General features: G+C 41.1%; 4 protein-coding genes across 5 annotated transcripts; 3 read left to right on the top strand and 1 right to left on the bottom strand.

Annotated features, from left to right (window-relative positions):
* Window positions 1-3,155: 3,155 nt before the first annotated feature.
* LOC148978236 (uncharacterized) lies at window positions 3,156-5,613 on the bottom strand. The gene has a single exon (XM_089133621.1). It carries the CDS (start codon window positions 5,131-5,133, stop codon window positions 3,646-3,648), a length of 1,488 nt encoding a protein of 495 aa, XP_088989747.1. The 5' UTR covers window positions 5,134-5,613; the 3' UTR covers window positions 3,156-3,645.
* Window positions 5,614-6,172: 559 nt separating this feature from the next.
* On the top strand, window positions 6,173-6,974 carry LOC148978235 (putative C-type lectin domain family 20 member A). The gene has a single exon (XM_089133547.1). The coding sequence runs from the start codon at window positions 6,195-6,197 to the stop codon at window positions 6,972-6,974; it is 780 nt and encodes a 259-aa protein (XP_088989673.1). The 5' UTR covers window positions 6,173-6,194.
* A 6,996-nt stretch (window positions 6,975-13,970) lies between these two features.
* LOC120492722 (urokinase plasminogen activator surface receptor) lies at window positions 13,971-27,241 on the top strand. The gene is made up of 5 exons (XM_039690963.2): window positions 13,971-14,048; window positions 14,132-14,254; window positions 14,498-14,629; window positions 26,500-26,601; window positions 26,741-27,241. Exons 1-5 carry the CDS (start codon window positions 14,000-14,002, stop codon window positions 26,929-26,931), a joined length of 597 nt encoding a protein of 198 aa, XP_039546897.2. The 5' UTR covers window positions 13,971-13,999; the 3' UTR covers window positions 26,932-27,241.
* Window positions 14,640-26,493, top strand: LOC148978234 (uncharacterized). Of its 2 annotated transcripts, none has more exons than XM_089132943.1 (2): window positions 14,640-15,119; window positions 15,657-26,493. In XM_089132943.1, the coding sequence occupies exon 2, from the start codon at window positions 21,900-21,902 to the stop codon at window positions 23,343-23,345; it is 1,446 nt and encodes a 481-aa protein (XP_088989069.1). In that variant the 5' UTR covers window positions 14,640-15,119; window positions 15,657-21,899; the 3' UTR covers window positions 23,346-26,493. The 2 variants fall into 2 exon arrangements, with proteins under 2 accessions (XP_088989069.1, XP_088989068.1); XM_089132942.1 differs by having other exon boundaries at window positions 15,657-21,901.
* Window positions 27,242-27,806: the final 565 nt, after the last annotated feature.

Below are 27,806 nucleotides of genomic sequence, written 5' to 3'. Positions count from 1 at the left end.
AGGAATAAATTAATATTTGTATAATTTTTCTTCTTCTTTGATCGTTCTATAGCAACAGCAGTGCAAAAAATTCAGGATAACTGTTGAATAAAACTGACAAACTTCTTTCTGGTATTCTCATCAAAATGTAGTTTATTGTAAATAGGCATAATACTCCCTAAATATGAATAACTTTCCACACACTCCACCTTCTTACCTTTAATTAACGTATATTGGGAAGAATGAGCTTCAGTTCTAAAATCAATATCATATCTTTGGCCTTAGATAAATCAGCTGCAGACAAGCATCACCACAGCATTTTACAAAGTCATCAACAACTGGACCATGACAAGTTTAAATTTTTTCGAAGTTTTGAAGACTCTCTGATCAATTTTCTCCTCCCAGAGTAGGTTTTTCTGATGTGTTAACAGTTGACGGGAACTCCGTTTCCACAACGATTACGTATTTCCGGTTTTTGTGAAAAAGGTCTATTCCACCACAGGAAGTGGAAGGAACCAACTCCTGGCAGTGGGCAGAGGGACTCTGAGCTACAAAGTTCCTGATTAAACAGCAGCATGTGGATATTTTGTTTGTTAGGTTAATATTGGGGTTCAGTAGTGTTTATTTGGACAGTATATTCTTATGGTTGGTGATTTGGATTTATTTTGGGTCTTTTTAATTGTAATCAATTAAGTTTTTTCCCCTTTTGTGTTTGGAGTGGGCTAGCCTATGTGTATATATACCCCTATTTTGTGTCATTCAGGAGGTCACATTTGTTATGTTCAGACTTATTTTATGGGTTTGTTACGTTGACCTCAGTTTAGTTGAGACCCACTTTGATTGATTACTTTTTTTCTAATGATTTGAAATTTTGTTTGATTTGTAGGCTAAATAAAGCCATTTTTTGCAAATCCGTGACCTTGTGCCTTGCCTTTACTGCTTGATCCTTGACAATAAACTAAAAATGTATTTATCAAACATGCCTGGGCGGGCCAGTGAGTAATGTGGGCGGGCCAGTGCCGTCCTGGCCCAATACTGGCTACGCCCCTGCTGGAAACAAGGAGCTGGCTTAAGTTCAGTGCAGCTGTGCATAAGGCCAATTAAAGCACAACCCTTATTTCTACCTGGAATCTGTGTTGAAATAGAAAACCACATGGAACATTTATATACAAACTATATACACTACAGAAGAAAATTAATTTAAAACATATATAGTAAGTGGCTAAATTTTTAGTGACCACTCCACTCCAGGTTAACAGGGAAAATACAAATAAAGCACACAAATACGTTTCACCAAGAAAGGCAAGAGGCATGGGTTCCTGTACAAAAGTATTTTCTTTCGACCAGGACGCACTTAGGGGCTGTTTACACCTGGCCACTTCATGCGTTTTCACTCAGTGATCCGATCGTGAAAACACCAGGTGTAAATGACCTCCGAAACGCATTCGAGACGGATTTGAATCTGATTGCTAAAACCACTTCAGGAGGTGGTCTGGGCCGCATCCCAGACTAAACTGTACGAGTGTAAATGCAACTGGTTGTTGAAACCACATATGTAAATTTTACTCCTCCCAAAAATTCTAAAAATTAAATGTGTGAGAGCATGTTATAGGCTATGGAACAGCCTATATATCTGCCGGCATCTTTTGCATGTTAGGGATCGTTTGTGTTGATGGTTTGAGTGAACTCCCAGCAGCCTGGCCCTTCATGTGAGTGAGTCGCGCTCTGACAATAGAAAATATTTTGAATGATTTTGGATGTTGATTGACGGCTATTTCTTTATTTGTTTGTTTTATGTTGCTGTCATTTACATTTACAAAGTGTGACATCCACAAAGCCATCTTGAGTATAACAAGTGGTATAGCAAAGATAATTTTTCACTGATTAAACATTCAACAGCAAATTAAGGGCCAATACTCTCAGACAGACTGATGCTTTGTTTGACATGTTGCTGGTAACTTTGGTTACCAATAATTTGGTTTTGCTACGTCAGCTGTGATGTACGGAATGTACAAATACACATTTACATTCACTCACAGTTCACTTGTAAACAAAATCCTCACCTAATCGTCTAAAACTAAGCAGGAATTATACATGCAAACTTATGTGCATGGTAAATAATTGATTTTTATTAGTAGCATGTCTTATAAAAGTGCATATAAAAACTATTTAAAATCATTTTAAGACTATCCAACGATTGCTTATTGGCTCCAAGGTAGTAAATACAATATGAAGTCCCCAGTTTTATGAGTCCCCAGGTTATTACAGTGACATCTGTCCAGGGGTGGAATATATTAGGCATTAAGTGATCAGTCAGTTCTTGAGGTGGAAGATCATCATTTCATGTGGTGGAAGCAGGAAAATTTGCAAGCGAAAAGGATCTGAGTGAAGTGAGTGGCCAAATAGTGATTTCCGGTATGCTACTTACCAAAAGTGGTGCAAGGAAGGACAACCAGTGAACTGGCGCTAGGGTCAAGGTTCATTGATACACATCGGGAGTTAAGGTTAGCCCATCTGGTCCGATCACACTGAAGAGTTACAGTAGCTCAAATTGCTGAAAATGTTATGCTGCCCATGATAGAAATGCGTCAAAACACACAATGCATTGTAGAGTATTTGTCGTATAATTTTCATTGCGATGTATTACAAAATTAATTTATGACGTTGGATCCTACGTCAATCCTGCCTGCACCTTGCAATCGCTCACACTTTTCACCTCATTAGCTACCAAAGGCAAATGCTTTTCAGTTTGTTTGGATGCTATTCAAGATATGGTTTACTAGATCTGTTTGCATTTCTGCAACTAAGAGAATCTACCCAAACACTTTTGAAAAGAGTTGGAAAAATACCAAGAAGAAATTGCAAAATATGTTCCAAAGGGTGTTCAGGTGGACACCAGTGTGTCTACTTTCGTTGTGACTGTTGAAAAGATTTAGCTAACCAAAGAGGGAAAAATGTGGTAACACTTTATATTACAACTCCCAAACAAACTACACTGTACGTTTCTGTAATTATAGCGTACTTCCGTGTAGGTATAAGGGAACAATATGTTAAGTCTGGGCAATAAAGGGTAACAAACAGATATACAAACAACTTATTTTTAATTATTATTATTTTAAAACTAACAGGTACCTATTGTCATGTGGTGGAAGGATGAACCCAATTGCAGACAGCAAGTAACTCAAAATAAGGTTTTATTAATGACAAAAACAGAAAACAAAACCCACGATGGGGCAAAACAAGAACAGGTAGCAAACACTAAACTAAGACTCAGGTAATAACTCACAGACAAGACTAGATACACACTTCTTACAAGATGATCAACAGAGAACTTACAGCTAGACTCACACAAGGTTTGACAAGGTAAGGAAGACAATGTACCGACACAGGACAGCAAACAAAAGAGCATTAAATAGGGAGAAACTAATGAGGGAAACAGCTGACTCTAACAGGGCAATAATGACTAAACAAGGATAACAAGGGGGCGGGGTTATGAGACGAGACAACGCAAGCACACAGCACAAACAAATGGCCATGTGCTTACACAGAAAACATGGTTCTGCCATGATCCTGCCACAAGACTAGGAAAAATCAGCGACGTGATGGCAGAATCATGACAGAACCCCCACCTTAAGGAGCGGCTACCAGACGCTCCTCAAATGGACACTAAGCACAAGACAAGACAGAACGAGACATAGACAAAAACCAACAGAACATAGCAAACGTCAACATTGGCAAACATGAAAAAACTATAACAGGGTTCGGGTGAAACAATAAAAATAACAAACACGGGAGGGGGGGCGGGGGAACAAAGGAGTTCATGGGGGAAGGTCCAGGGCGGATGGGTGGACTAGGGGTCTTGGGCTTACGGGACGAGGGCTGAGGGCGAGGAATCCGGGCAGACTTGGATGGGGACACATGAGGCACAGTCTTAGGGGAGACAGTCCGGGGTGATGTGGTGACAGGGGTGACCGGGGAAACGCACGGGGGCACAGAGGGTGAAGAAACAGGAAACCAGACCGGGGGAACAGCAGGGGACATATCAGGACACATGGCTGGGGATGTTGCAGGCGACCGGGGAGTGTTGAGAGGCAATGCTGGGCTCTCAGATTCGGTTTCAGAACCAGCGCTCTCCATCGCAGACTCGGACACATCGTTCTCTGCAGAAAACTTGGTAGTTGCACTCTCTGCTGCTGGCTTGGGAGCAGTACTCTCTACAGCTCTTGGCACAGGGTCTGGGGACAAGACAGGGACTTCTAAGATCTGGGCAAGACGAGACAGGTATTTGGACAGGGCTCTTGCAGCAGTAACAATCGGTATCTCCTGATTAGCTGAAATAGAGCGAATAACAGCCTCAGCAGCAGAGTCGACCGCCTCCCTCTCTGCAGCACTCACAACTGTAGACTCTGGGACGGCGCCTGCTGGAGCGGGCTCTGGGACGGCGCCTGCTGGAGCGGGCTCTGGGACGGCGCCTGCTGGAGCGGGCTCTGGGACGGCGCCTGCTGGAGGACCAGAGGCTCCCCTCTTCCTCCTCCTCTTCCTTCTGGGTCGCGGAGCTGAGTCCGTAGCTAGGACAGAGAACGGTAAGGGGGGCAAAGAGGGAGACGAAGCAGGCGCTGGGAAGACCACCGCAGGCAAGGGGGACTCCGTGGAGGATGACTCCGACGCTGACTCCCACGACAAACGTCTTCCACGCTTTCCATGGGGGCTGACGAACACGGGTGGTGGGTTGGGAGTCAGGGTGGAAGAAGCTTGGTCCTCAAGTGTCACGACAGCTAACACGTGACCCTCGGGGATGATTGGAAGAGTGGCAGGAGGTGAAGATCCAGTGGGACCTAGCTGTTCCTTACGAGACAGGTAGTCCACCATGCTGCGAAATGGACGGCGGACCAAACTCTCTCGTTCAGCAAGGGGAGGGAGGACCTTGAGACCAGCGACGAGGTAGCGGTTGACCAGGGACTCTGGTAAGAGAAACCTTCTCTCCTCAATGACCTGGGCATACCTCTTTAGGGTCAACTCACCCTGGGGAGGGAAAGGAAGCTTGCCATTGGCACTGTCAGCAATAGCTGAGCGCCACCACAGTTCCAGGTCAGAAGGCTGAAGGCAAGCGGACAAGGACTGCACGTCTGCTGGGTTCGATTCTGGTCGGTACATTCTGTCATGTGGTGGAAGGATGAACCCAATTGCAGACAGCAAGTAACTCAAAATAAGGTTTTATTAATGACAAAAACAGAAAACAAAACCCACGATGGGGCAAAACAAGAACAGGTAGCAAACACTAAACTAAGACTCAGGTAATAACTCACAGACAAGACTAGATACACACTTCTTACAAGATGATCAACAGAGAACTTACAGCTAGACTCACACAAGGTTTGACAAGGTAAGGAAGACAATGTACCGACACAGGACAGCAAACAAAAGAGCATTAAATAGGGAGAAACTAATGAGGGAAACAGCTGACTCTAACAGGGCAATAATGACTAAACAAGGATAACAAGGGGGCGGGGTTATGAGACGAGACAACGCAAGCACACAGCACAAACAAATGGCCATGTGCTTACACAGAAAACATGGTTCTGCCATGATCCTGCCACAAGACTAGGAAAAATCAGCGACGTGATGGCAGAATCATGACACCTATCCTGTTAATATAGTCCAGGCAACAATTTTATGCTACGTCTGTTGTATATAAAGGTTTTTATCACATTTCTGGCAAAATGTGTTCTTGTGCAATGTAGTTACAGGGTAATTTTGACATCTGTGGGCTGTAAATTAAACATGTTCCCTTATACCTACACAGAGGCACACTATAAAAGAAAGGTACACCACAATTTCGGTTTACTTGCAGGTTGTATATCTGCTTGCCCAAAACTTAACATATTGTTCCCTTATACCTACACGAAAGTAGACTGTAGTTAAGTAAACGTACACTATAATTTCGCTTTACTTACACAGTTGTTTGCAGGTCCTAATATAAAGTGTTACCAAAAATGTATTTGTATGTTGTTCAGCACATGCACATGCATAAATGTCCCATGCCACTTTTACCTGCCCACAGCTTTTTAACAGGGTTATTTGATTGGTTAAATGCAGCTGATTTGTTTGTTCTGACTGTAAAGGTGTGCTGTGATTGGTCACACCCTCACACTCTGTCAGTTTAAGTAAAAGAGAGTCAGTTTCATCATGCACAAATCACCAAACCTCGCCACTGGATGAAGATGAAGACGACACTCGCTGTGCTCCTAATCCTGGAGCTCTACGGACTCTCCTCTGGTCTCATTAAACAACATTACTTTGTCAATGAAAACAAGGACTGGGATTCTGCGCGACAGCACTGCAGAACTTTCTTTCATGACCTGTCCATCTTCACCACTGAGAGCGAGGAAAAGCAGTTTTTGGAAGATGCAGTTGGTCAAACTTCTGATGCCTGGGTTGGTCTCCTCAAAGAAGCAGGAGTGTGGAAGTGGGCCGGAGGAGAAAACGCAACACGAATTAGCTGGGATGATAATGAACCAGACAATGAAGAATGCGCTCTTCTACACAGAGGTCATAAGAAACTGAATGACATTCAATGCACGGATAAAAAAGACTTCTTCTGTATGAATATATCAGAGTTCGTTCTGGTGTTGAAGAATGAGAGCTGGGAAGGAGCTCTGGAATACTGCAGAAAACATCATAATGATCTGGCGAGTCTGAAAAATATTACTTCTGCTTCAGAAGAAATCCCACTGGCTGAAACTGGATATGTGTGGACTGGACTGCGCTTTCTAGCAGGAGAGTGGAGATGGGTCGATGGAGATGATCTTGACTTTACGGCCTGGCCTCAGACGGGACTGCCCCAGTGTCCAGCAAGAAACCTTCGTTGTGGAGCCCTGGACAAGCTAACAAGGGTCTGGACACACAGAGACTGTGAGGAGAAGCTCAACTTCTTTTGCTCTGTGCACTTAGAACATGGTGTGTCATATGGACAGTCTGCAAGCCCAACTCCCTAGGAAGCAGAGAACTGAAGCTGACTGTTGTTAGGTTAATAGATCTTGACATTTCTGTTTTTTCCAGACACTACATACATTTCATGGTTTATATGCCTTAAACTTAAGCTTCTTCAATCGAGAATGATATTTATTTTCAAACATCCCTTCAATCAGTTGACAGATATATTGTTTAGCAAAGGTAAAATTCTGCTTTTTTATTTTTATCTTAATTCTATTCTAATTATTTTTCATGCTGGTACTGACATTGTGTTACAGTGTAACTCTTGATAATGGTTAAATAAAAAATTAAACATCTAATATAACCAAATTGCATTTCTTTTGGCATTTTTTCCACACAATGATTTTAGCCCTCTTATTTCAATTGTCTGTTTGAAGGGGCGTGTCTGTGTGATACTTCAGTGTAGACGCCCACAGCTGTGATTGGCTAACATCTTTGCACATGAAATAGCTAAGTATTACATGTGGAATTCTCTCGAAGATTTTTAGCCCACTTTTACTATTACAGTTCTCAAGATGTACTCATCGTGAAAAGTGTTGACTATAAAATTATATTTATATCGTGGCTTGAAATGTTGCAGTGGATGTTGAGTGCATGAATGCAGTGATCTCGATAGCTCACTTTCTGCACACTAACGAATGCTTTCAAAACTTACAATGCAAACACAATGTAAATAAGAGATTCATTGATTCTAACAGGAGTTTTGGCGAGAGCTGTTTGATTGAGTTCCAGCGGGAACGTTTTTTGATCGCTTTCTACATATAATTTATTCTGTAGTGCAGAGCTGAGTAAGAATGATGACAGCTTGACCAGTCAGCGGAAAGGGGCTTTTTATTCCTGCCCATGTAGAGAAGAAATATTCAAGCTGTTCATTCATTTTGGTTTTATTCTGTTTTCATTTGGCGGATTAGAATAAAGTGTGATGAAAACAAAAATATGAAAAAATATGGTTTTTGTTTTTCTGTTTAGAAGGAAAAAAGTTCCCAAAAATCACCCAAAAATGAAAATTCTTTCATCATTTACTCACCCTCAAGTTGTTCCAAACCTCAATGTGTTTATTTAGGAAAAAATACATACTATGGTAGTCAATGGGGAATGAGATCTGTTTGATTAAAACATTCTTCAAAATATCTTCCTTTGTGTACAGCAGAACAAATAAACGAGCGCAGTCTCATCCCAAGACGTAATATAACTGACATCTTTTGACGTTAAAGGGTACCCTAAAATGTTGACGTATGGTCAAAAGACGTCACAAAAGACTGTGATAAATTAACACATAGAGGTTTGGAACAACTTGAGGGTGAGTAAATGATGATAGAATTTTCATTTTTGGGTGAACTAACCGGTAACACTTTACAATAAGGGTGCACTAATAAGCATTAATTCATGCTTAACTAATGCACAGATTATACTGAATTAATGTGTAAGTAATGATTATCTAAGCTATTCATTAATGATTACCACATTAGGAACTAATTAAGAGTCTGTAAGGTTTATGTATTAGTTCATACATGAATTGTTTTTAATTAAATATGTAATTGTGGATTAATTCCATAATAACTCATTTTTTTAACTAATAGTGTTAATTAATATGTTAATTACCAGAATGAGCCAAAGCCTTGTATTTCAACTTCCAGATAATATGACAGGTAAAATAATATGCATTAATACATGATTAATTACTTAATTGTAAGTGCAAATTCATGTGCGAATTACTACAATTACTAAATGATTAGTTAATAATGATGTGCCTCAACAAGTAAAGTCATAGTATAATGATGATACCTTTGCAAATCATTAGCTAATGATTAAGTAAAGCAGACAACTGGAAGTTGAAGTGCATAGCTTTGACTAATTGTGGTAATTAACACATTAATTTACACTATTAGTTAATAAAATATGTGTGACGCCCTGCGTCTTTATTGTGGGTTTCATCTGTTTTGGATGGATTTCTCCGCCCACTACCTGATTGCATGGGGGACACCTGTGGCCAACTTCCCTTTTTCCCTTTTAAGAGAAGCAAGACAAAGTGGCAGACGGCGGGCGACCCACTTGATTTGATGTTATTCCTTTGATTATTGTTTCTTTTGCATGCATCACGACACTACAGCACATTACATTTCCACACAGTCACCTAGCATGACACTACTGATATCTGACTGCTACATTACACAGTTTTGTATAATTTCCTTTGTGTTAATAAATAATTTCTTTAAAAGTTCAGCTTTCTCGTGTGTCCCAATTTTGTTGCGTCCCTTTTGAGCCACGGGGCGTAACAATATGTTATTAAGGAATTAATACGCAATGACACATTGAATTAATACAGCAATTCATGTATTACTTAATCTATTAATCATATATACTCTTTATTAGTTGCTGATGCAGTAATCGTTAATTAATGGTTTAATTATTCTTTAGTTATACATTAACTTTCTTCAAAAGCACATATTGTTAATGATGTGATAACAAATCATAGAATAGATTTGACAGAAACCTGGCTAAAACCAAAGGATTTCATTACTTTATATGAGTCTACCCCCAAGATTATTGTTATAAATATGAGTCTCCTGGCAAAGGGGGAGGTGTTGCTGTAATTTATAGTAACTAGTGCAGTGCCTGTGCAAAAGCAGTTTTTGTGTGTGTTTTTAATAATTGTTGGTTTGGTGTGTTTGAGTGCTCAGTATTACAATTACACAGCAAACGTTCAGTGACATTTTTTATCTGTGCATGGTTGAAAGCAAATACTGATACTGACATAATACTATAAATATGTAAAATTCAACTACATGGTTGCATAACCATGATATTAGGTAATGTATTTGTGTAGAGGTAGCAGGATTTAGATTTACTTGAGTTTTAACTTTTTTGTCATTGTGCAAATTACAATTATAGAGACAATAAAAGGCAGTTAGCGTCTAACCAGAAGTGCAAAAAGTGCAATGTGAACAGTATAGACAGGTAGTTCAGTATATGACATAGTGTAGTGTAGACAGTAGTATACAGTTAAGGCAAGAGATGTTTCCAACATCTCATCCCCAAACACTGTTGTGTTATAAATGAACAGCTGAAACAAATAAAAGGTTTCTGTTTTTAGCTGAAATTAGTGTCGTGTAGACTGTTCTGAGACCCGCACTTGCATACACACGTGTATACACACGTGCATACCCACAAAGAGAAAGTGAATCCGCATAGGCTTATCTCTAGCATGTATAAAACAGATAATAGTTGTAAAATACAAGTTTAGGTAATAGGTTTATATACCTATTATCTTTTACATAGTAAACAAGTAAATGAGTGAACATTTTTATGAGGCAATAAATCCAATTGCAATTTAGTTATTCCGACTTTTTTGTGTTTAGAGAGCCAGATTGTCCAGATAACAAGAAAGTTTAAGTTTTCTTGTCCTCAACTAGACTGAAAGTTGAATGAACAAGTAAAAATATACTTTTAACTCAAAAATGTATGTTTAAACAACTGCACAAAATTTTCTGCAGGTTTTACTCTAATGCTTTGATAGCAGTAAACTAAACTTAATTTATTTATCTATCTTTCTGTCTTGCATGGTGTTAAAACCTAAACTTCAAGCTTTTAAAATCGCTTCAAACATAAATCTTCCAACTTCAAAATATGAAATCTATTCCAAACTTTCTGCTCAGTTTTTCTCAAGCCAATGTCAATGGTTGTCTTGTAGTTATCACTACTGTGGTATATAAATTAATTACAGTGGATACATTAAAAACATCACTGTTTTTTACAATTATGAGCACAGATGAATTAAATTACACTAAAGCATTTTCTAGCTGCATCAGTTTTTATTCATGGTCAGATTCAATCCATCATGGGCAGATTTAAGATGATTTGCTAAATCATTTTCTTTCTCTGAGAATGTTCGAGAGAAGCCAGTGGAAACCGGATGATTTCCTGTGTTGGACCTTTTGTGTCTTCAGAAGAAATAAAGTGATACAGAGTAAGTGTGACATTTTATATTGTGAAAGTGGATTGTTGAACGTTTTTAGTTCGTAATATTCGTTTTATAGTCTTGTGTTATCAAATAATATATTAACGATTTATAAAGCACACAATTAAATGTTTGTTATAGTCATAGTTAAAAAGTTATTTAACAGGGAGGTTACAGTTTGTAAAAATTGGTCAGTATTTATCAGACACTCTTGGCATAGTTTGTGGTGTCCCCCAGGGGTCAGTGTTGGGGCCAAAATTATTTAACGTGTATATAAATGATATTTTTACTATATCCAAAGTACTGAAACTCATACTATTTGCAGACGACACGAATATATTCTATAGTAGTGATGATTATAAGGAGCTCGTAAATGTGGTAAACAGGGAATTAAATATAATAAAAAAATGGATGGATGCAAACAAATTATCTTTGAACATAAACAAAACTAAAATAATGATGTTTGGTAATCGTAGCAAATTGATTGAACAGAGAATAAGTATTGGTGATACCCAAATTGAAATTGTGAGTGAGTATAAATTTTTGGGGGTAATAATCGACAGTAAATTGTCTTGGAAGCCCCATGTCAGACACATTAAAAGAAAAATCTCCAAAAGCCTCTCAATTATAAACAAAGCAAAACTATACCTTGATAAAAATGCACTCCGTACCCTATACTGCACTTTGGTACTACCATACCTTATGTATTGTGTTGAAGTGTGGGGAAATAATTATCAGAACACAATAAATCCTCTGATTATATTACAGAAAAGAGCCGTGAGGGTCATTCATAAGGTTGGTTACTTAGAACATACTCATAAGCTGTTTAAGCAGTCAAATTTGTTAAAACTCGATGATCTTGTAAAATATAATACAACAATAGTCCTCTATAAAGCATTTAACAACTTATTACCGCCTAACTTACAACGTTTTTTTCAAATTCCTGTGCGAGCTCATAACTTGAGAGGCTTTGGATATTTTTCGTTACCAAGAGCCCGAACTACTCGTAAACATTATTGTGTGTCTGTATGTGGAGTGAAACTCTGGAACAAACTGGACTTACAACAAAAGCAATGTCAAACTATCCATCAATTTAAATTGTCATATAAACATAGGGTCTGGTTAAAATACAGAGAGGAGGATTTTTAATTTATATGGATGTTGTACTCTGTCTTATAATGTTAACATGTGCTCAATGTTTCCTTACCATCGTTGGTATATTGTCCATTACCATCGTTGGTATATTGTCCATTACCATCATTGGTATATTGTTCATTACCATAGTTGGTATTGCTTGTTCTTCTTAAACTGTTTGATAATGTTGTTATAATAAATTATTGTGACTGTGGTAACGCCACCATGATACAACCTATGTAAACAATCCGTGACCAAAGTAAACATGAAGCTTAATGTATTAATCACCAAGTGGTGAACTGGGGTGGGATTAAATAAGTTTTCTTCTTCCCACTCCCTTTCAGGTAGAATTCGATTTGTTTTGTTTGTTGTTGTTTTTTTGTTTTTTCTTGTTTGTTTTTTGTTGTTGTTTTTTTTGTTTGTTTCTTGTTTCTTTTTGCACTGTATGACTTGACAAACATTTTGTCTGCCTTGTACTTTTGTGTCATTGCCTGAAATAAATAATAATAATAAAAAATAAAAAAATAAAAAATAAAAATAGTGTAAATATTGTTCACAAATCCGTCATTTCTGACATTAAATCATACATTAAATTCATATGTGCAAATGATTTCAGTAGCACCTCAACGCAGTACATGAGATCCATGGAAAGGAGTCGGATCAAGATCCAAGCGGTGGAGATGGGTAGGATTAGGGCTGGGTTTAGGGATCAGGGGGCGGAGCTGGGTAGGTTTAGGTGTATGTGGGAGGAGTTTGATCTGGATCCAACTCCTCCCCATGGATTTCATGTTCTGCGGTGAGAAACATCTAAATGATTTACCAATAGTAAAAGCATTTTTTTCAGAATTATATTATCCATTTCGAGTTAGAGAGTGTATCATATACAGTGCTTAGCTTTAGCTAAGTTTAGAAACCCATGCTAAAGTTGAATAAAAAGAGGAATAAAAAAAATCATATTTTGGAAATTGATCTTAATGCCTTAATTAAAAAAAGAGGGAAACCCAAACCTTTAAGGACACCAATTTTCTTTGTGAATGAATAATGTATCGAAAATAAACAAATGTTCTTCCTTCAAATACAGGGGGCATGAGTCAGGACACCCCTGTGTTAAATCCCAATAGAGTCAAGTAGATTTTTATTTTTAAAGGCCAGTTATTTCATGGATCCAGGATAATATGCATCCTGATAAAATTCCCTTGGCCTTTGGAGTTAAAATCGCCCCACATCATCACACACCCTTCACCTAGAGATTGGCATTGAGACTTTCCATAAGATCATCTCTCAATGCATATTAGACTAACTGAGATAACACCATGGCAATGCCTTTAAAGGCCAGTGCATAATTTTAACATTGAACACATTTGTATATAAATTGAGAATATTTATCAAAATAGTACACACAAATAAATAAAGTTTACAATCAAAACACAAATATTCAAAAACTTAAATACACCACATAGCATGCAATAATTGTCACTGAACATAGGCAAAATTATGCTCCTGCAATGAGGGTGAATAAAGATGTTCTGTTTTAGGGTGAATTGTCACTTTACGAAGATTGATTTAAGTACAGTGGGGGAATAATTATTTGATCCTCTGCTGATTTTGTAAGTTTGGACACTTATGTCCTACAGACCAGGACATAAAATAAACCTACCATACAATTATAGACCCTTCATTTCGTGGGAACTTACAAAAACAGCAGTGGACCAAATAATTATTTCCCCACTGTAGACTTCATTTCTTGTAAATCCTCATTGAACTTTGCTTTATCTTTAACTGATAAATAAATTATTTGAGCTACAGTTTCTGTTTCAAAGTATGTCTACTTCTGTTAAACTTTAATTTTTCATAAAGATCCTCCCCTTTTGATACACTATAAAATGAGCATTGAAAAGGACACATTACTTCATTCACCTCCTGTCCTGATCAAAGATGGATCTGCAGATCTCAGTTTTTCTTCTCTTCGTTTTCTTCACTGCAGGTACAAAGACGCATTACGTTTGTAAGTTGCTGGGTACAAATACAGATAATTGATGTCTCTTTCTCTCTTCTTTATTACTCAAGGACACTCTCTTCAGTGCTATAAGTGCGACAGTCTGACGGGTTCTTGTACGGGTTCTCAAACGGCAACAACATGTCCAGCTGGATCTCTTTGGTGCATGAGTTCTGTAACAACAGAATTGTTAGGTAAGTCCAATATGATTTAAAGTTGGAGATGCTGCTGTTATTTACTGGAGCTGCGACAGAACAAATTCTTGTTTTTCTGATGGAATTAATCCTTTCAATCACAAAATAATCTACAAAGATTTTTTTAAATGAGTTTTCCCTCAGATTATTTAAAAAATGCAAATATGAAAAATTCTAAATGTTCACAATTTTTTTCAACTCTCAAGTTTAACTTGTCTTTCCTGTATCATTCATATTTTGTAGGTGACGTTACTATTAAAACGAGGACTAAAGGTTGTGCTCCTGAATGTCAAATTAGATCCTCTAACTTCGGCTATGTAATGTTTAATTCTTCCTGCTGTAACACAGACCTGTGTAACGCCCAAGATCTTTCAGGTATTGTACTTAAAGCAGAACTAAGTAACTTTTTTTACCTTAATTGAACAGCTTTGGAGTCATTGTAATGCTTATATTACTGATTTCGTGTTGAATGGTGATCGTCTCGCACCCCCCTGGTGCCTGTGAGCCGCAAAACCACCGTTGCAACTTTGGGCCGGCGGCTCGCCGGCCTCAGTGTTAGGAAGTATCGTGAGATTTCAGGTCTCGCGAGGTAACGAATTGCTTTACGGCACTATACGCGCACACGCATGCGTACACGTCCCCATCCATCTAGGAGCCGGCTAGCTATAAGAAAAAGGTAACGCTAGATATTGAGTTCTTCAAGTTTTCGTGATGGCTGATGTAAAAGAAGAAGAAGAAAGCTCGGACGTGTTTATCAGAGGAACAAAGAAAGAGAAAACGGACCAGCTTTTTCAGAATAGAGAGAACTGAAAGAAAGCGAAGCCTGCAAAACCGATGCTGACCTGGACTTCTTGCTGTTGCACTTGTAAGTATCTTTATAATAAACTGTGTTTAATGTTTGTATTTCTTGTAATTGTGACCTCGTGAGTCGGGATGTTTGCTATTGTCTGTTTGTTTTTGTTTTTTTATTATGCTCGCTGTCTGTTACCGGCTTAATAGTACGTCAGATACTGTAACTTAGATGTTAGCATTTTCATTAGCAAACAAACTTGCTTGTTTTCTGTAAGTTAGTGTTTTGTCTTTCCTCTATCAGGGTTTATTTGTGTTTCTCAGATCGCCTATAAATCGATATGAAATTCTACAAATTATGCATTAGTTTAGCTTGTCGTCAGCCTCAGAATTAGTAACGTTATATACTGTGCTGACTTAATGCATAAACCGACACGAGAGCTGCTAGCTAATAATGCAACTTTTTATATTTATTTAATCACATTTACACAAACAGAACTATAAGTAAACGAGAAATTGCATTGCAACTTCACACATGCAACTCTGTGCTAGTTTGACCTTGTGTATAAATGATGTTGATAAAAGATTGATACATTTTCTTTTTCCTTTTTAGCTACAAGCGTTGGCAAGTGTCATCAACTCCGAGTAAGGGGCACCCCAGACCACCAGTACCACCGGTCTCAAGCTTCAATAATAAAATAAACAAACTTGTAATAAACAAATTAAACGTGTTTGACTTTCTTTGGTCAATCGTTACGATAGACAACTCGGATCACCAGAAAAATGATAGAAGAATGTAACGTAACATTTATTTTGATAATGCATAATCTAAGTAGCCAACGTGATCTCATGAGAATACGTATGTATTTATACGTAAAGTGTCGTTCTATCATACGTATATATAATTACGTTTTATATGCGCAGAAACGTATAATACTGACGTATTTACAGTACTAAAACGTAAAATATTTACATATTGACAGCACAAAAACGTAATTTATTTACGTATGAACAAATCCACCGACGTACACATTGTACGTATCACAATTTATGCATATTAATATCGTAGCAGCATTATGTTTTAACTCTGTTGCATTCCACTGTCTTATTAATGAAGTTTTCAGTCGCATTTATTTATATAATACTCATGAACATTTTGCTCGTTTCGCCTGCATGTTGTTAAACAATACACTATAAAACCTTAAAAATACAGTCTTTAACGTTAGCTATTCGTTCAACCATTTTGTAATCGTTTATTTACCTTGAGACACATAAAGCGTTTTCTCCTATAAAACACAAAAAAAATCACAAAAGACATCAATTTGAGTTTGATGTAATCCAAATCTTTAGAATACATAGTTGTTTGTAAGAAACAACTCCTAATTCAGCCTCTTATCCAGTCGTGATCTCTCCATTCTCAGCAGCGACCGTACATGTCAAACCCCGCGCTGATGAATTCAAATTCAAAAATTGCGCCCTTGAGAAGCGATACGTCGTGTTTTACGGCAGTGATATCAAACGTTCATTGGCTCTTCCCTGCTTCGTCACAGTTTGCGACATGAAGGACTGTGCTGGTTGGTTAGTTTTAGTTCATTTGAATTTTGAAATGGAGAAGCGCGAACCGAAGTCGGATTAACATTTTCATTATTTAATTTCTGCTCTGTACTTCATACAAAACTATTACAATACTGCCAGAGACAGAGAGAAGACTGCGACTGCAACGCTTCATCATGTGAACGGCTTTTGGTATCGGTTTTGACATTTTTGCAATAAATAAATGATTGTGATTATACTTGTCTGTTAGTTATGTTTTTCTTAATAATTGTAGTTTGTTACGTAGTTTTAAGGAATTGTTATGGGTAACGTTAGGTTTAGGGGTAGGATTGGTGGCTCAAAATATATTTTAATGTTATATTGTTAATAAAACTACTGTAGAAAAGGCCCCACAGTTATTTTAGTGTTGCTATTATTTAGTGTAGTTGACCATATTAGGGTTTATGTTTCACGTTGACTTCCGTTGATTCAGTGCTTGTAACGGTAGCTGAGGCGCGCGCTGGTTTGTATACTATTTGACATCACATACTTAGTATGCAGTACGATAGAGATAGTCGGTTGGTCAGTCGGTTGTGTGAGCTGCACTTTCCCTCAGAGTGTGCGTAAATGAAAAAAGTAAGTAAAACTGTGGTATTATATTATTAGTTAAAGTAGTTATTTCTGTTATTTGATGTAGATAAGAGTTAGGAGTTTAAGGAGTCGATTTGAGACTGAGGTGCTAATTATATTCGCGTTTGTACATTTCACGTACGAGCTTCGACTCATCTGATTTAGTACGTCAGGTTAAAGATATGTAATATCGTGTTTAGATGTGTTTATACTTTATATTTGTTGTTAGGATTGATCAGTACTTTTTGGTTGAGTATTATAAGAAGTAAGTGATGTTAGTGGGAATATAACTTATAATAGAAAATCTGAGGATCCTTTATAAGTGTTTGAATCTTTACATTATTCTTACAGTATTAGAGTTTAAGAGATATACTGTATAGTTATATGCTGATTATTGTTTGCTTTTGTTTAGTAATGTATATTAGTGCATAGAGAGGAATGAGTGCATGCATATGTTTGATTTATTCATTTGTAATTTGTTTCTCTCTTTATAGAAACCACACACACACACACACCAATACTCACAGAATTGCAAGAAAGAGGAATAAAGAAACATAATCAGAATTATTTCTCCACTATTTATTTCATACTCTGGAACATTTGGCCTTAAGAGGTGTTCTGGCCGACACACCTGAGTGAACTTGGTGATAAAACCAGAACTAGCACATAGACTGAGTGTCTACCTATTATCTTCACTACATTGATGGTCCTTCGAGCCGGATTCACTGGGTTCACATCAGAGATGGAACGACATCCAGAGTATGATGCTACTGGTGCACGTCCCAGACGGCATATCCACCTACCTGTGCGCTATGCAGATTATGAGATTGATTATAGAGGCTACATCGGTCAGAGGTACAAAGAGGAATCAGAGAGTTCTCACCAGGAGGGAAATGCCAGGATGACGTCCCTCACCTCCCCACCAGACTCTCCTCTGCGACGCCAGAGGCGGGATGCTATTCTTCAGGAGATGGACCTGGGCTATAGGGCTGAGAGCCAACAGCACAGCCAGAAGAAGCAGCTAGCCCCCCAGGCCCACCGGTTTCCAGAGAGAGAGTTTAGGGAACAGCTACGAGATTACTCTACTCCCTTACCTTCAGCACTGCATCCAGTACATCCGCAGAATGACAGCCGAGTTGAGTTAGATGACATTCGTCATGAAAGACACCTCCTGCAGCAGACACAGCGCCACATGGCATCAGACTTAGTTGAGCTTAGAGCTCTGCGAGCAGACATGAGACAGTTAGTGGATTCTGTTCGCAACATGCAGTCTCCAACCTCTCTTCATACCAGAAAGCCAGAGTTAACAGTGATGTCATCACAGCCACATGTAGAAAGTGAACTTAACGCTGAAGAAGAGGATGATTGGCCTGCACCACCACCATGGCCAGACCCAGTAATTGACGAACTTATACCAGGTGACCGACCTATGCTACATTCACTTATTAGGAGAATAGATGAGGTTCCAAGAACTAAGGAAGAAGCACTGCCACCCCCAGCTCTTGACATGTTTGTGGGCCAGTCACGAGTTTATCACTCAGCAAGTGAGGCCCTTCCTACTGCAAAGCCATGGGATGACACTGCCCGTTATCCACCGCCCTGGTTCAAGCCCGTTCAGTTTCTGCCGCAGCCACATCCAGCGGAGCCCAAGTACCCTACAGCTTATGGTGGTCAACGGAGTGACCTTGGCTGCAACCCAACGCCCCAACAGCGACATTCAAGCATGGCATGGGCACAGCCCTCTAAATCACCGCAGGGTTATAACTCCAACATCCCAGAGCCAAGTTACCGTGGGCCACGCCCAACAATCCCCAACTTCGCCAGTCGGGACCCAAGTGAGTTCGCACGGCTCAAGATCTCATTGTAGAACCTCCTACCACATGACGCATCTGAGCTGTTTAAATACCAAGTGTTGGTCGATCATCTGCAACTAGAAGAAGCTAGGTTAATAGCAGACGCTTACCTTAACTCTCTGACACCCTTCTCCGACACAATGGTTGCCCTGAATGACAAGTTTGGCCAACCACATCAGATAGCGCTGAGGCGTATTGCTGCTGTGCTGGACTCACCGGACATAAAGCGGGGAGACTTTGCTGCATTTGAGAAGTTTGCACTCCAAATACAGTCACTCGTGGGAATGCTGAGAACACTAGGCCACGAGGGTGAAGTGGAACTACAATGTGGCTCACATGTTTCTCGTCTGCTGAGCAAGCTGCCATCTGAGCAAAGAGCAGAGTTTCGCCGATGCATGTATCATCAGGGAACAAGAACCCACACCTTAACTAATCTTTCAGACTGGTTGAAGTACGAGTCTTGGTGCCAGGACTTTGAAGGACAGTTAGCTGTGAGAGGAGTGCGGGAGAAGCCAGTGTTCCGTCAAGAGGGTAGGAAGGGTAAGCAACCTACCTCTGTCCTCCATGGTGTGAAGGACACAGCTAAGAAACCTGAGGTTCCAGTGCCACGCAGCTCCTTCAAAGGGAACAAGAGCAAGCCATACTGTCCATTCTGCAATAACGAGGAACACTACCTCAGCCAGTGTACAGAGGTATCCAGGCTAACTAAGGATCAGTTGATTGAATGGATAAAGAGGAACAAGAGGTGTTGGCGATGTGCACGGCCACACCAGGCGGCTCAGTGCAACTTAAAAAAGACATGCAGCCTCTGCCAAGGGAAACACCTCCAGGTTCTGCATGAGGTGAATATGAGGTCACCTAAGGAGGCATCGTCAACACCGGCAGCGGATAGCCCAGGCTTAAGGGGCACAACAGAGGTTCTGTATTTAGACAGACCCACTGAAGGCAGTCGGGTTCTTCTGAAAGTTGTCAAAGTCCGCATTCACCATGGTGACCAATCAATCAACACCTATGCCATACTTGACGACGGTTCAGAGAGAACTAGGCTGTTGCCAGATGCTGCGGAGAAGCTAGGTGTGCAGGGGATTCAAGAGGACCTTCCACTACGCACAATCAGAGATGAAGTGCGGACCCTCCGTGGTGCATCAGTGTCGTTCTCCATTTCTTTGCCGTCAAAGCCAAAGTCTAAGTTCAAGATTAGAGGTGCATTCACCAGTGTTTGTATTGGACTAGCTGCACATACTTACCCCATGGAACAACTCAGGAACACATACAAGCACCTCATTGGCCTTCCCATACAGACCCTTATGGATGTTAAGCCCTTGCTTCTAATTGGGAGTGACCACCCCCATCTCGTCACTCCCATTGAACCGGTCAGATTAGGACCTCCAGGAGGGCCTGCTGCCATCTGCACAAGGCTGGGCTGGACACTGCAGGGCCCAGCTAGTGTAGTCTGTCACCTCACCCAACCACGGCAGTCTCTATTTACAACAGTAGCACCCCACCAGAGCGAGCTGATGAAACATTGTAACAAAGTTCAGGGAAGAAGGAGGCAGGAACCGGATAATAATAATAAAATAAAACTTTATTTAAATAAAATAAACAAACAAATTACCTGCCAGCAGCCCCTCGCGGACGACTGCTGGCTACCCAAAATAAAACATAAATACCGGCCAGCAGCCCCTCACGGACGACTGCTGGCTTACCAAAATAAAATATAAAATACAAATAAAAGCAGGCCTGTTCCTCTCTCCCTCATCCACTCCGTCGCTCCCCCTTTATGGCTCCGCTCCTTCGTGAGAGATGCGAGACCGGTGTGCTTCGCAGGTGCTGCTCATTAGCAATCGCAACACCGGCCTCGCGACTTTCTCTCACGTCCCTCGGCCGTCCTGCTCACCACATACCCCCATCACCCCTCACAGGCCGGGGGGTACACCCGAGACTGTGCCTACTTCCCCCCCGGCGGCGGCGATCCCTGGGGGGTATGGATCGACGAGCCGAGGGAAACGGAGACGGAAGCCTGAGGAGCGACGGACACGAGAGAGGGGAGAGAGGGAAAAAAAAAAAAGTCCGGCTCCCACAACGCGCTGCCATCTTGTCCCTCCCCAGCTGGGCGATCTCCTCCGCGGTGCCCGGCGGCGACGCTGGATGGCCCTCGGTGAACGCCTCGACGCTCCCCCGCCCCCGGTGGACGGCGACGGCTCCTCGGGTGCCTTGGGCAGACGGCAGGAGTCCCCCGCTCCCTGCTCCTCCCCTTCACTGGCGGATGGCAACAGGCTCCGGCCCACGGCGAGCGGCGGTGACTCCTCCTCTCCCTCCCGGAAGGCAGCCGCCCCTCCATTCCCAGGCGGTCGGCGGCGAGCTCGGGCGTCCCACCGGCAACTCACCCCAGCGCCCCACCTCGAGCGTCCATGGCCGCGAGTCCCCCGCTCCCTGCTCCTCCCATCTGCGGCGGACGGCAGCAGGCTCCGGCCCACGGCTAGCGGCGGCGACTCGCGCACCATGCTCGATGGCACCGCGGATTCCCCACAGCAGCGAGGACCCTCGGACAGCGCGTTCCTCCCTCTTCCCGGGTTTCGGCACCAATGTAACAAAGTTCAGGGAAGAAGGAGGCAGGAACCGGATAATAATAATAAAATAAAACTTTATTTAAATAAAATAAACAAACAAATTACCTGCCAGCAGCCCCTCGCGGACGACTGCTGGCTACCCAAAATAAAACATAAATACCGGCCAGCAGCCCCTCACGGACGACTGCTGGCTTACCAAAATAAAATATAAAATACAAATAAAAGCAGGCCTGTTCCTCTCTCCCTCATCCACTCCGTCGCTCCCCCTTTATGGCTCCGCTCCTTCGTGAGAGATGCGAGACCGGTGTGCTTCGCAGGTGCTGCTCATTAGCAATCGCAACACCGGCCTCGCGACTTTCTCTCACGTCCCTCGGCCGTCCTGCTCACCACAAACATGTTGAGAGATTATGGCAGATCGACGATGTCCCATTCAGAAGTGAGAAACTAGTTACTCGCTCAAGACAGGACCAAGAGGCCATCCGCATCCTGGAGACCAAAACCATCAGGGTAGATGTAGATGGCATTCTACGTTACGCTACCCCGCTGCTCCGCAAGAGAGACATGCCGCTCTTTCAGGCTACTAAAGAAGCCGTCATGCCCAGTCTACGAAGTGTCGAGAGGCGACTGGCTAAAGATCCTGCACGGGCAAAAGCCTACAGAGTGGAGATGGAGAAACTTATAAAGGCGGGCTATGTCATCAAGTGTGGACCTGCCTTCCTCCTGACCAGTCCGAACTCATGGCCAGAGGACCCTGCTGTAGAACAAGCAGAAGATAACTCAGAGCTGCGCAAGTCTACCTTCTGTGGGGTCGCTGCAGTTGCATCAAGCCAGTCAACTTCAGACGTGAGTCAGTACGGCTCGTGGAAGGAGCTGCTTGAAGAGACAGTGCAGGAGCTGCATGGGGCGGCCAACTCTAATTACAAGCCTACAGCTGAAGACTACCGACAGGCTGAACAGTTAGTACTTCAGAGGGCTCAAAGGGATAGCTTTCAGCAAGAGTACAGCCTCCTGAAAGCTGGTAAACCAGTACCTAGTAGCAGTCGACTCCGCACGCTGTCTCCAGAGCTGGATGAAAAAGGAGAGCTCATTCGTGTTGGAGGACGACTTCGTCGAGCAGAAGGCCTAGAACTGACCACTCTTCATCCAGTCATCTTAGACCCAGGTCATCGAGTAACTACGCTCTTGATCCAAGACTTCGACAATCGCCTCCTCCACCCAGGCCCAGAGCGGGTATTCGCAGAGCTTCGACGCTCTTTCTGGATCCTGCGGGGGCGTGAGGCTGTCCGGCGCTACCAGTATAGCTGCGCTGACTGTCGGCGATGGAGGGGAAGACCTGCAGTGCCGAAAATGGCAGACCTGCCATCAGCCCGTCTGCGTCTTTACAAGCCGGCTTTCTACTCTACAGGGATGGACTGCTTTGGGCCATTTGAGGTCAAAGTTGGCCGGCGCTGGGAGAAGAGATGGGGGATCATTTTCAAGTGCCTCACAACGAGGGCGGTGCACTTGGACCTCCTTACCTCCATTGATACGGATGCCTTTCTGATGTCCCTTCGTCGGTTCATTTCCCGTAGAGGAACACCTGCTGAGCTGTTTCCGATCAAGGAACAAATTTCAAGGGAGGTGAGCGAGAACTACGGGAGACCTTCGCTGGAATGTCTAATGAATTACAACATCTCCTTGCTCCACAGAAGATCTCCTTCCTCTTTAACCCTCTAGCCGCTCCTCACTTCGGAGGGGTGTGGGAGAGGGAGATACGCTCAGTTAAGAGTGCACTCTATGCCACAGTCGGTGCTCAACCTGTTCCGGAAGAAGTGCTTCGCACCGTACTTACTGAGGTTGAAGGGATCCTTAACAGTAAGCCCTTGGGATATGTGTCTTCAGATGCCAGCGACCCAGATCCAGTGACTCCCAGTGTTCTTCTTATGGGGCGGCTTGATGGTTCGTTACCTCAGGTAGTCTACCCTGAAAGTGAGCTCATCTGTCGCCGCCGTTGGAGACACTCCCAAGTTTTGGCCGACCACTTTTGGGCCCGTTTCATCCGACTATATGTGCCAAGTCTGCAAGCTCGCCAGAAGTGGCAGGCTACACCACCTGATATTACAGGGGACTGTGTAGTGATGATCGCTGATCCTCATCTTCCGAGGGCCCTCTGGCCCATTGGGAAAGTGATCAAGACTCATCCCAGCCCTGACGGGCACATCAGGTCCGCTGATGTAAAGGTTAAGGAAAGGATCTACACACGGCCAGTTGCCAGGCTGGTTGTCCTCCCTGCACTTCCTTCTGGAGAAGATGGTGACGGTTCCACTCCTGCAACTACACCCCAGCCATAGAACTTTGTTGCCTTTATTGATGAGCGAATGTATTACATACATTCGGGGGCGGCTGTAGAAAAGGCCCCAAAGTTATTTTAGTGTTGCTATTATTTAGTGTAGTTGACCATATTAGGGTTTATGTTTCACGTTGACTTCCGTTGATTCAGCGCTTGTAACGGTGGCTGAGGCGCGCGCTGGTTTGTATACTATTTGACATCACATACTTAGTATGCAGTACGATAGAGATAGTCGGTTGGTCAGTCGGTTGTGTGAGCTGCACTTTCCCTTAGAGTGTGCGTAAATGAAAAAGTAAAAGTAAGGTCAAGTAAAATGAAAAGTAAAACGGTGGTATTATATTATTAGTTAAAGTAGTTATTTCTGTTATTTGATGTAGATAAGAGTTAGGAGTTTAAGGAGTCGATTTGAGACTGAGGTGCTAATTATATTCGCGTTTGTACATTTCACGTACGAGCTTCGACTCATCTGATTTAGTACGTCAGGTTAAAGATATGTAATATCGTGTTTAGATGCGTTTATACTTTATATTTGTTGTTAGGATTGATCAGTACTTTTTAGTTGAGTATTATAAGAAGTAAGTGATGTTAGTGGGAATATAACTTATAATAGAAAATCTGAGGATCCTTTATAAGTGTTTGAATCTTTACATTATTCTTACAGTATTAGAGTTTAAGAGATATACTGTATAGTTATATGCTGATTATTGTTTGCTTTTGTTTAGTAATGTATATTAGTGCATAGAGAGGAATGAGTGCATGCATATGTTTGATTTATTCATTTGTAATTTGTTTCTCTCTTTATAGAAACCACACACACACACACACACACACACACCAATACTCACAGAATTGCAAGAAAGAGGAATAAAGAAACATAATCAGAATTATTTCTCCACTATTTATTTCATACTCTGGAACATTTGGCCTTAAGAGGTGTTCTGGCCGACACACCTGAGTGAACTTGGTGATAAAACCAGAACTAGCACATAGACTGAGTGTCTACCTATTATCTTCACTACAACTACCCTTTCCCAACACCTGTCCGTTACGTTTTATCCTTTTTTATATTAAGTATAAAATGGGTATGTTTAGGTTTGGGATTAGGGTTACGGGATCTTACATTTATGTATAAAATGGTAAAAAGGGAAATTATACAGATATCTTTATGATATAGAATATACGTAAATAGTTTACGTTTTGTAGCTGTAAAAACGTAATAATGTTACGTTTAAATGTTGCAGATACGTCTATATTATACATTTCAGCACCTATCCAAACGTACTAAAAAGTACGTTTTCTATCTTTGCAAAAACGTAAAATACCTACGTATTAACAATGAGACCAGGCTGAAGTAGCTATAGCTGTAGGCTAAACTAAAAATAAATAAATAGCGGAAATATTTCTAATAGTATTGATTTTTAACCATAATGTTACTGATTACGTTTGGTAACACAATAAAAATATACACTATCTCAACATAATAATATTATTCTGAGAATCATACATACCTCAGTGGACATGGCTCGGGCGTCAGTTTGGTTTGAAATGTGCTGGGGACAGAGACGCATTCGGAAGGTCATTTTCAAAAGTGCTGGGTAGGCTACAATAACGCATTCATTCTTTTTTTCTCTTTCGAGTAGGTCATGTTTTGAAAGACGATGTCCTGTAGCTTCCTGATGCACATAAATAAAAATGAGCACAATGTCCGAGTATAGTGGGTATATAGAAAATATTCGCCCTTGATAGCATACAGTGATGGTCCGTCCAGAGGTAGAATTCTACACTCGAATAGTTTTTTTTTTTGTGCCCCTCATCAAAACCAATAATTTTTATCAGTGGTTGAATTGATATAATGTTTATCAGTGGTTTTACATGTTTTGATGAGGGGGAAAAAAATATACGAGAGTGGAATTAGAACCCATGAGAAAAAGGGACACGTTTGTGTGCATTTTGATTTCTGATTTCACCGGAAAGAATCTCCGCCACGGATTGAAGCGCGTTTCTGAGAGAAGGTAACACATTTCAGTGCTAGATCGCCTGTTATTAAACAAACAAATGAAACGAATGCTGTTAACTGGAGATGATCTATTTGCATTGCTACATCTGTGCCGCGAGATGTTTCAAAAGTGGTGGGGACAAAATCGACCCCGTCGTTCGCCTATGACGCCTATGTTCGCCGGCTTCTCTGAAAACAAATGCACATGGCCTGAACGAGATGGGAGGGGGGGAGTTGACAACGAGTTTGCGACAGTTTTCTCATATATATATATATACTCCGAAACTGTAGGGAGAGCTCGAGAGAGAAACCTGCGAGAAAACAGCAAAGAAGTTCCCAGTCTTACTGAGCGCTGCTTTAAATGACAATGTGCAAATCCTCTGTAAAGTCAACACTCATTTTACTTCTAAATGTCATTCAAACGCAGGGAGTGCTGTCCAACTGTCTGTCGTGAACTGATTGAAAGGAGCAGATAAAAGACTGTTATTTCATTACATATTTTGTACAGAAAAGAAAATAAAAGAATACTTGTTTTCCTTCTGTAGATCCCGTCCCGAATGGAAAGCAATGTTATACTTGTGATGAAAAGGGCTGCTCTAAAACATTGAGCTGTTCAGGGGACGAAGACCGCTGCATTACAGGAACAGGTGAGAATCTGGAAATGGAAGATTCTCATTATCTTTTAAACTCTCTAGGTTTAAACATTTGATACAGATCACAAATACCAATGTACAGCTTAGACTGAATCCGCCTTTCTTTTTTGTTTTTCTTCTTTCTCTTCATCAGGTCATTCTCAGGGCCTGTTATCAGTTATAAAAGGCTGTGTCTCTAAGTCAGTTTGTGCTGCCACGGCATTGGTTAAAAATGTTCGGGGCATCTCATGTTGTGAGGGGGACCTGTGTAACGGGGCTCAGAGCGCCACCCAGAGCTTCCTGTTCCTCTGCGGGTCTCTGCTCTCCTACTTCCTGATGCACTGAATCCAGCAGCTCGACAGATGCTACATCAGACACGCTGGACTGAATCACTTCTCTCTATCTGGTGTTCTGATGCGATTTTTATTTATTTTTTTGCTGTGAATTTCTGTGACATTTTACGAAATAAAATACTACCTTAAGGTCATAATTATTAAAGCTTGTCGTGTTGTAAAAACGTCAGATTAATTTCTGCAATATTCAACATTTTTCTTTCTTAAAAAAAGATTCAAGGGATAGTTCATCAAATTAAAAATTGGATTATTCTTTTACTCACCCTGGTGTTGTTCTAATGCCGTATGTCTATCTTTCTTTTTCGGACCACAAAAAAATAATAATAAAAAAAAAAAAAAAACGCTTCTGCTCGTCCATATAATGGCAGTGAATAGTGACCAGGAGAATCAAACTTTTTAAAAGAGAATGGTCCCATGCATCATGTGTTGTATATTCCCAGTAATCTGGGAGTATGGGTTTGGTGAAAAAAAACCCAAAATAAATGTATTATTTAACAAAAATCCTGACTGTGGGATTACAAATTTAAGAATCTGTTTTAGATCCGCTGTTCTTATGACCTTAAATAGCATAACATAGAAAACCAACATAGAGTACATTGCATTTAGCATTTAAGGTTATGATGATGATATCAGCTGTTAAGCAAAGTTTCCAGCATAAGATTCCTGCCAGTCTTGTTCTCTCATTGTAAGTTAAATGAGTCAGATTACTGAGAGACTCGCCCTTTGTCTTTAGTGGCTCTTGGTGCCCCTATCTCAGTCGTTGAAGAGTTAGGCTGATTGGATTAGGATTGGTGACACTCTAGAGTCTTGGTCGGGTTCCTAAACCTGGATACTTCATTGGCATGCTTTGTTTAAGGTTGTTACCCA

The sequence above is a fragment of the Pimephales promelas genome, chromosome 7 (genome assembly GCF_988280905.1).
Source record: "Pimephales promelas chromosome 7, fPimPro1.hap1.1, whole genome shotgun sequence".
NCBI classification, from domain to species: Eukaryota; Metazoa; Chordata; class Actinopteri; order Cypriniformes; family Leuciscidae; genus Pimephales; species Pimephales promelas.
The sequence above is the reverse complement of the archived record's forward strand: the minus strand, read 5'-3'. Positions and strand labels throughout refer to the sequence as shown.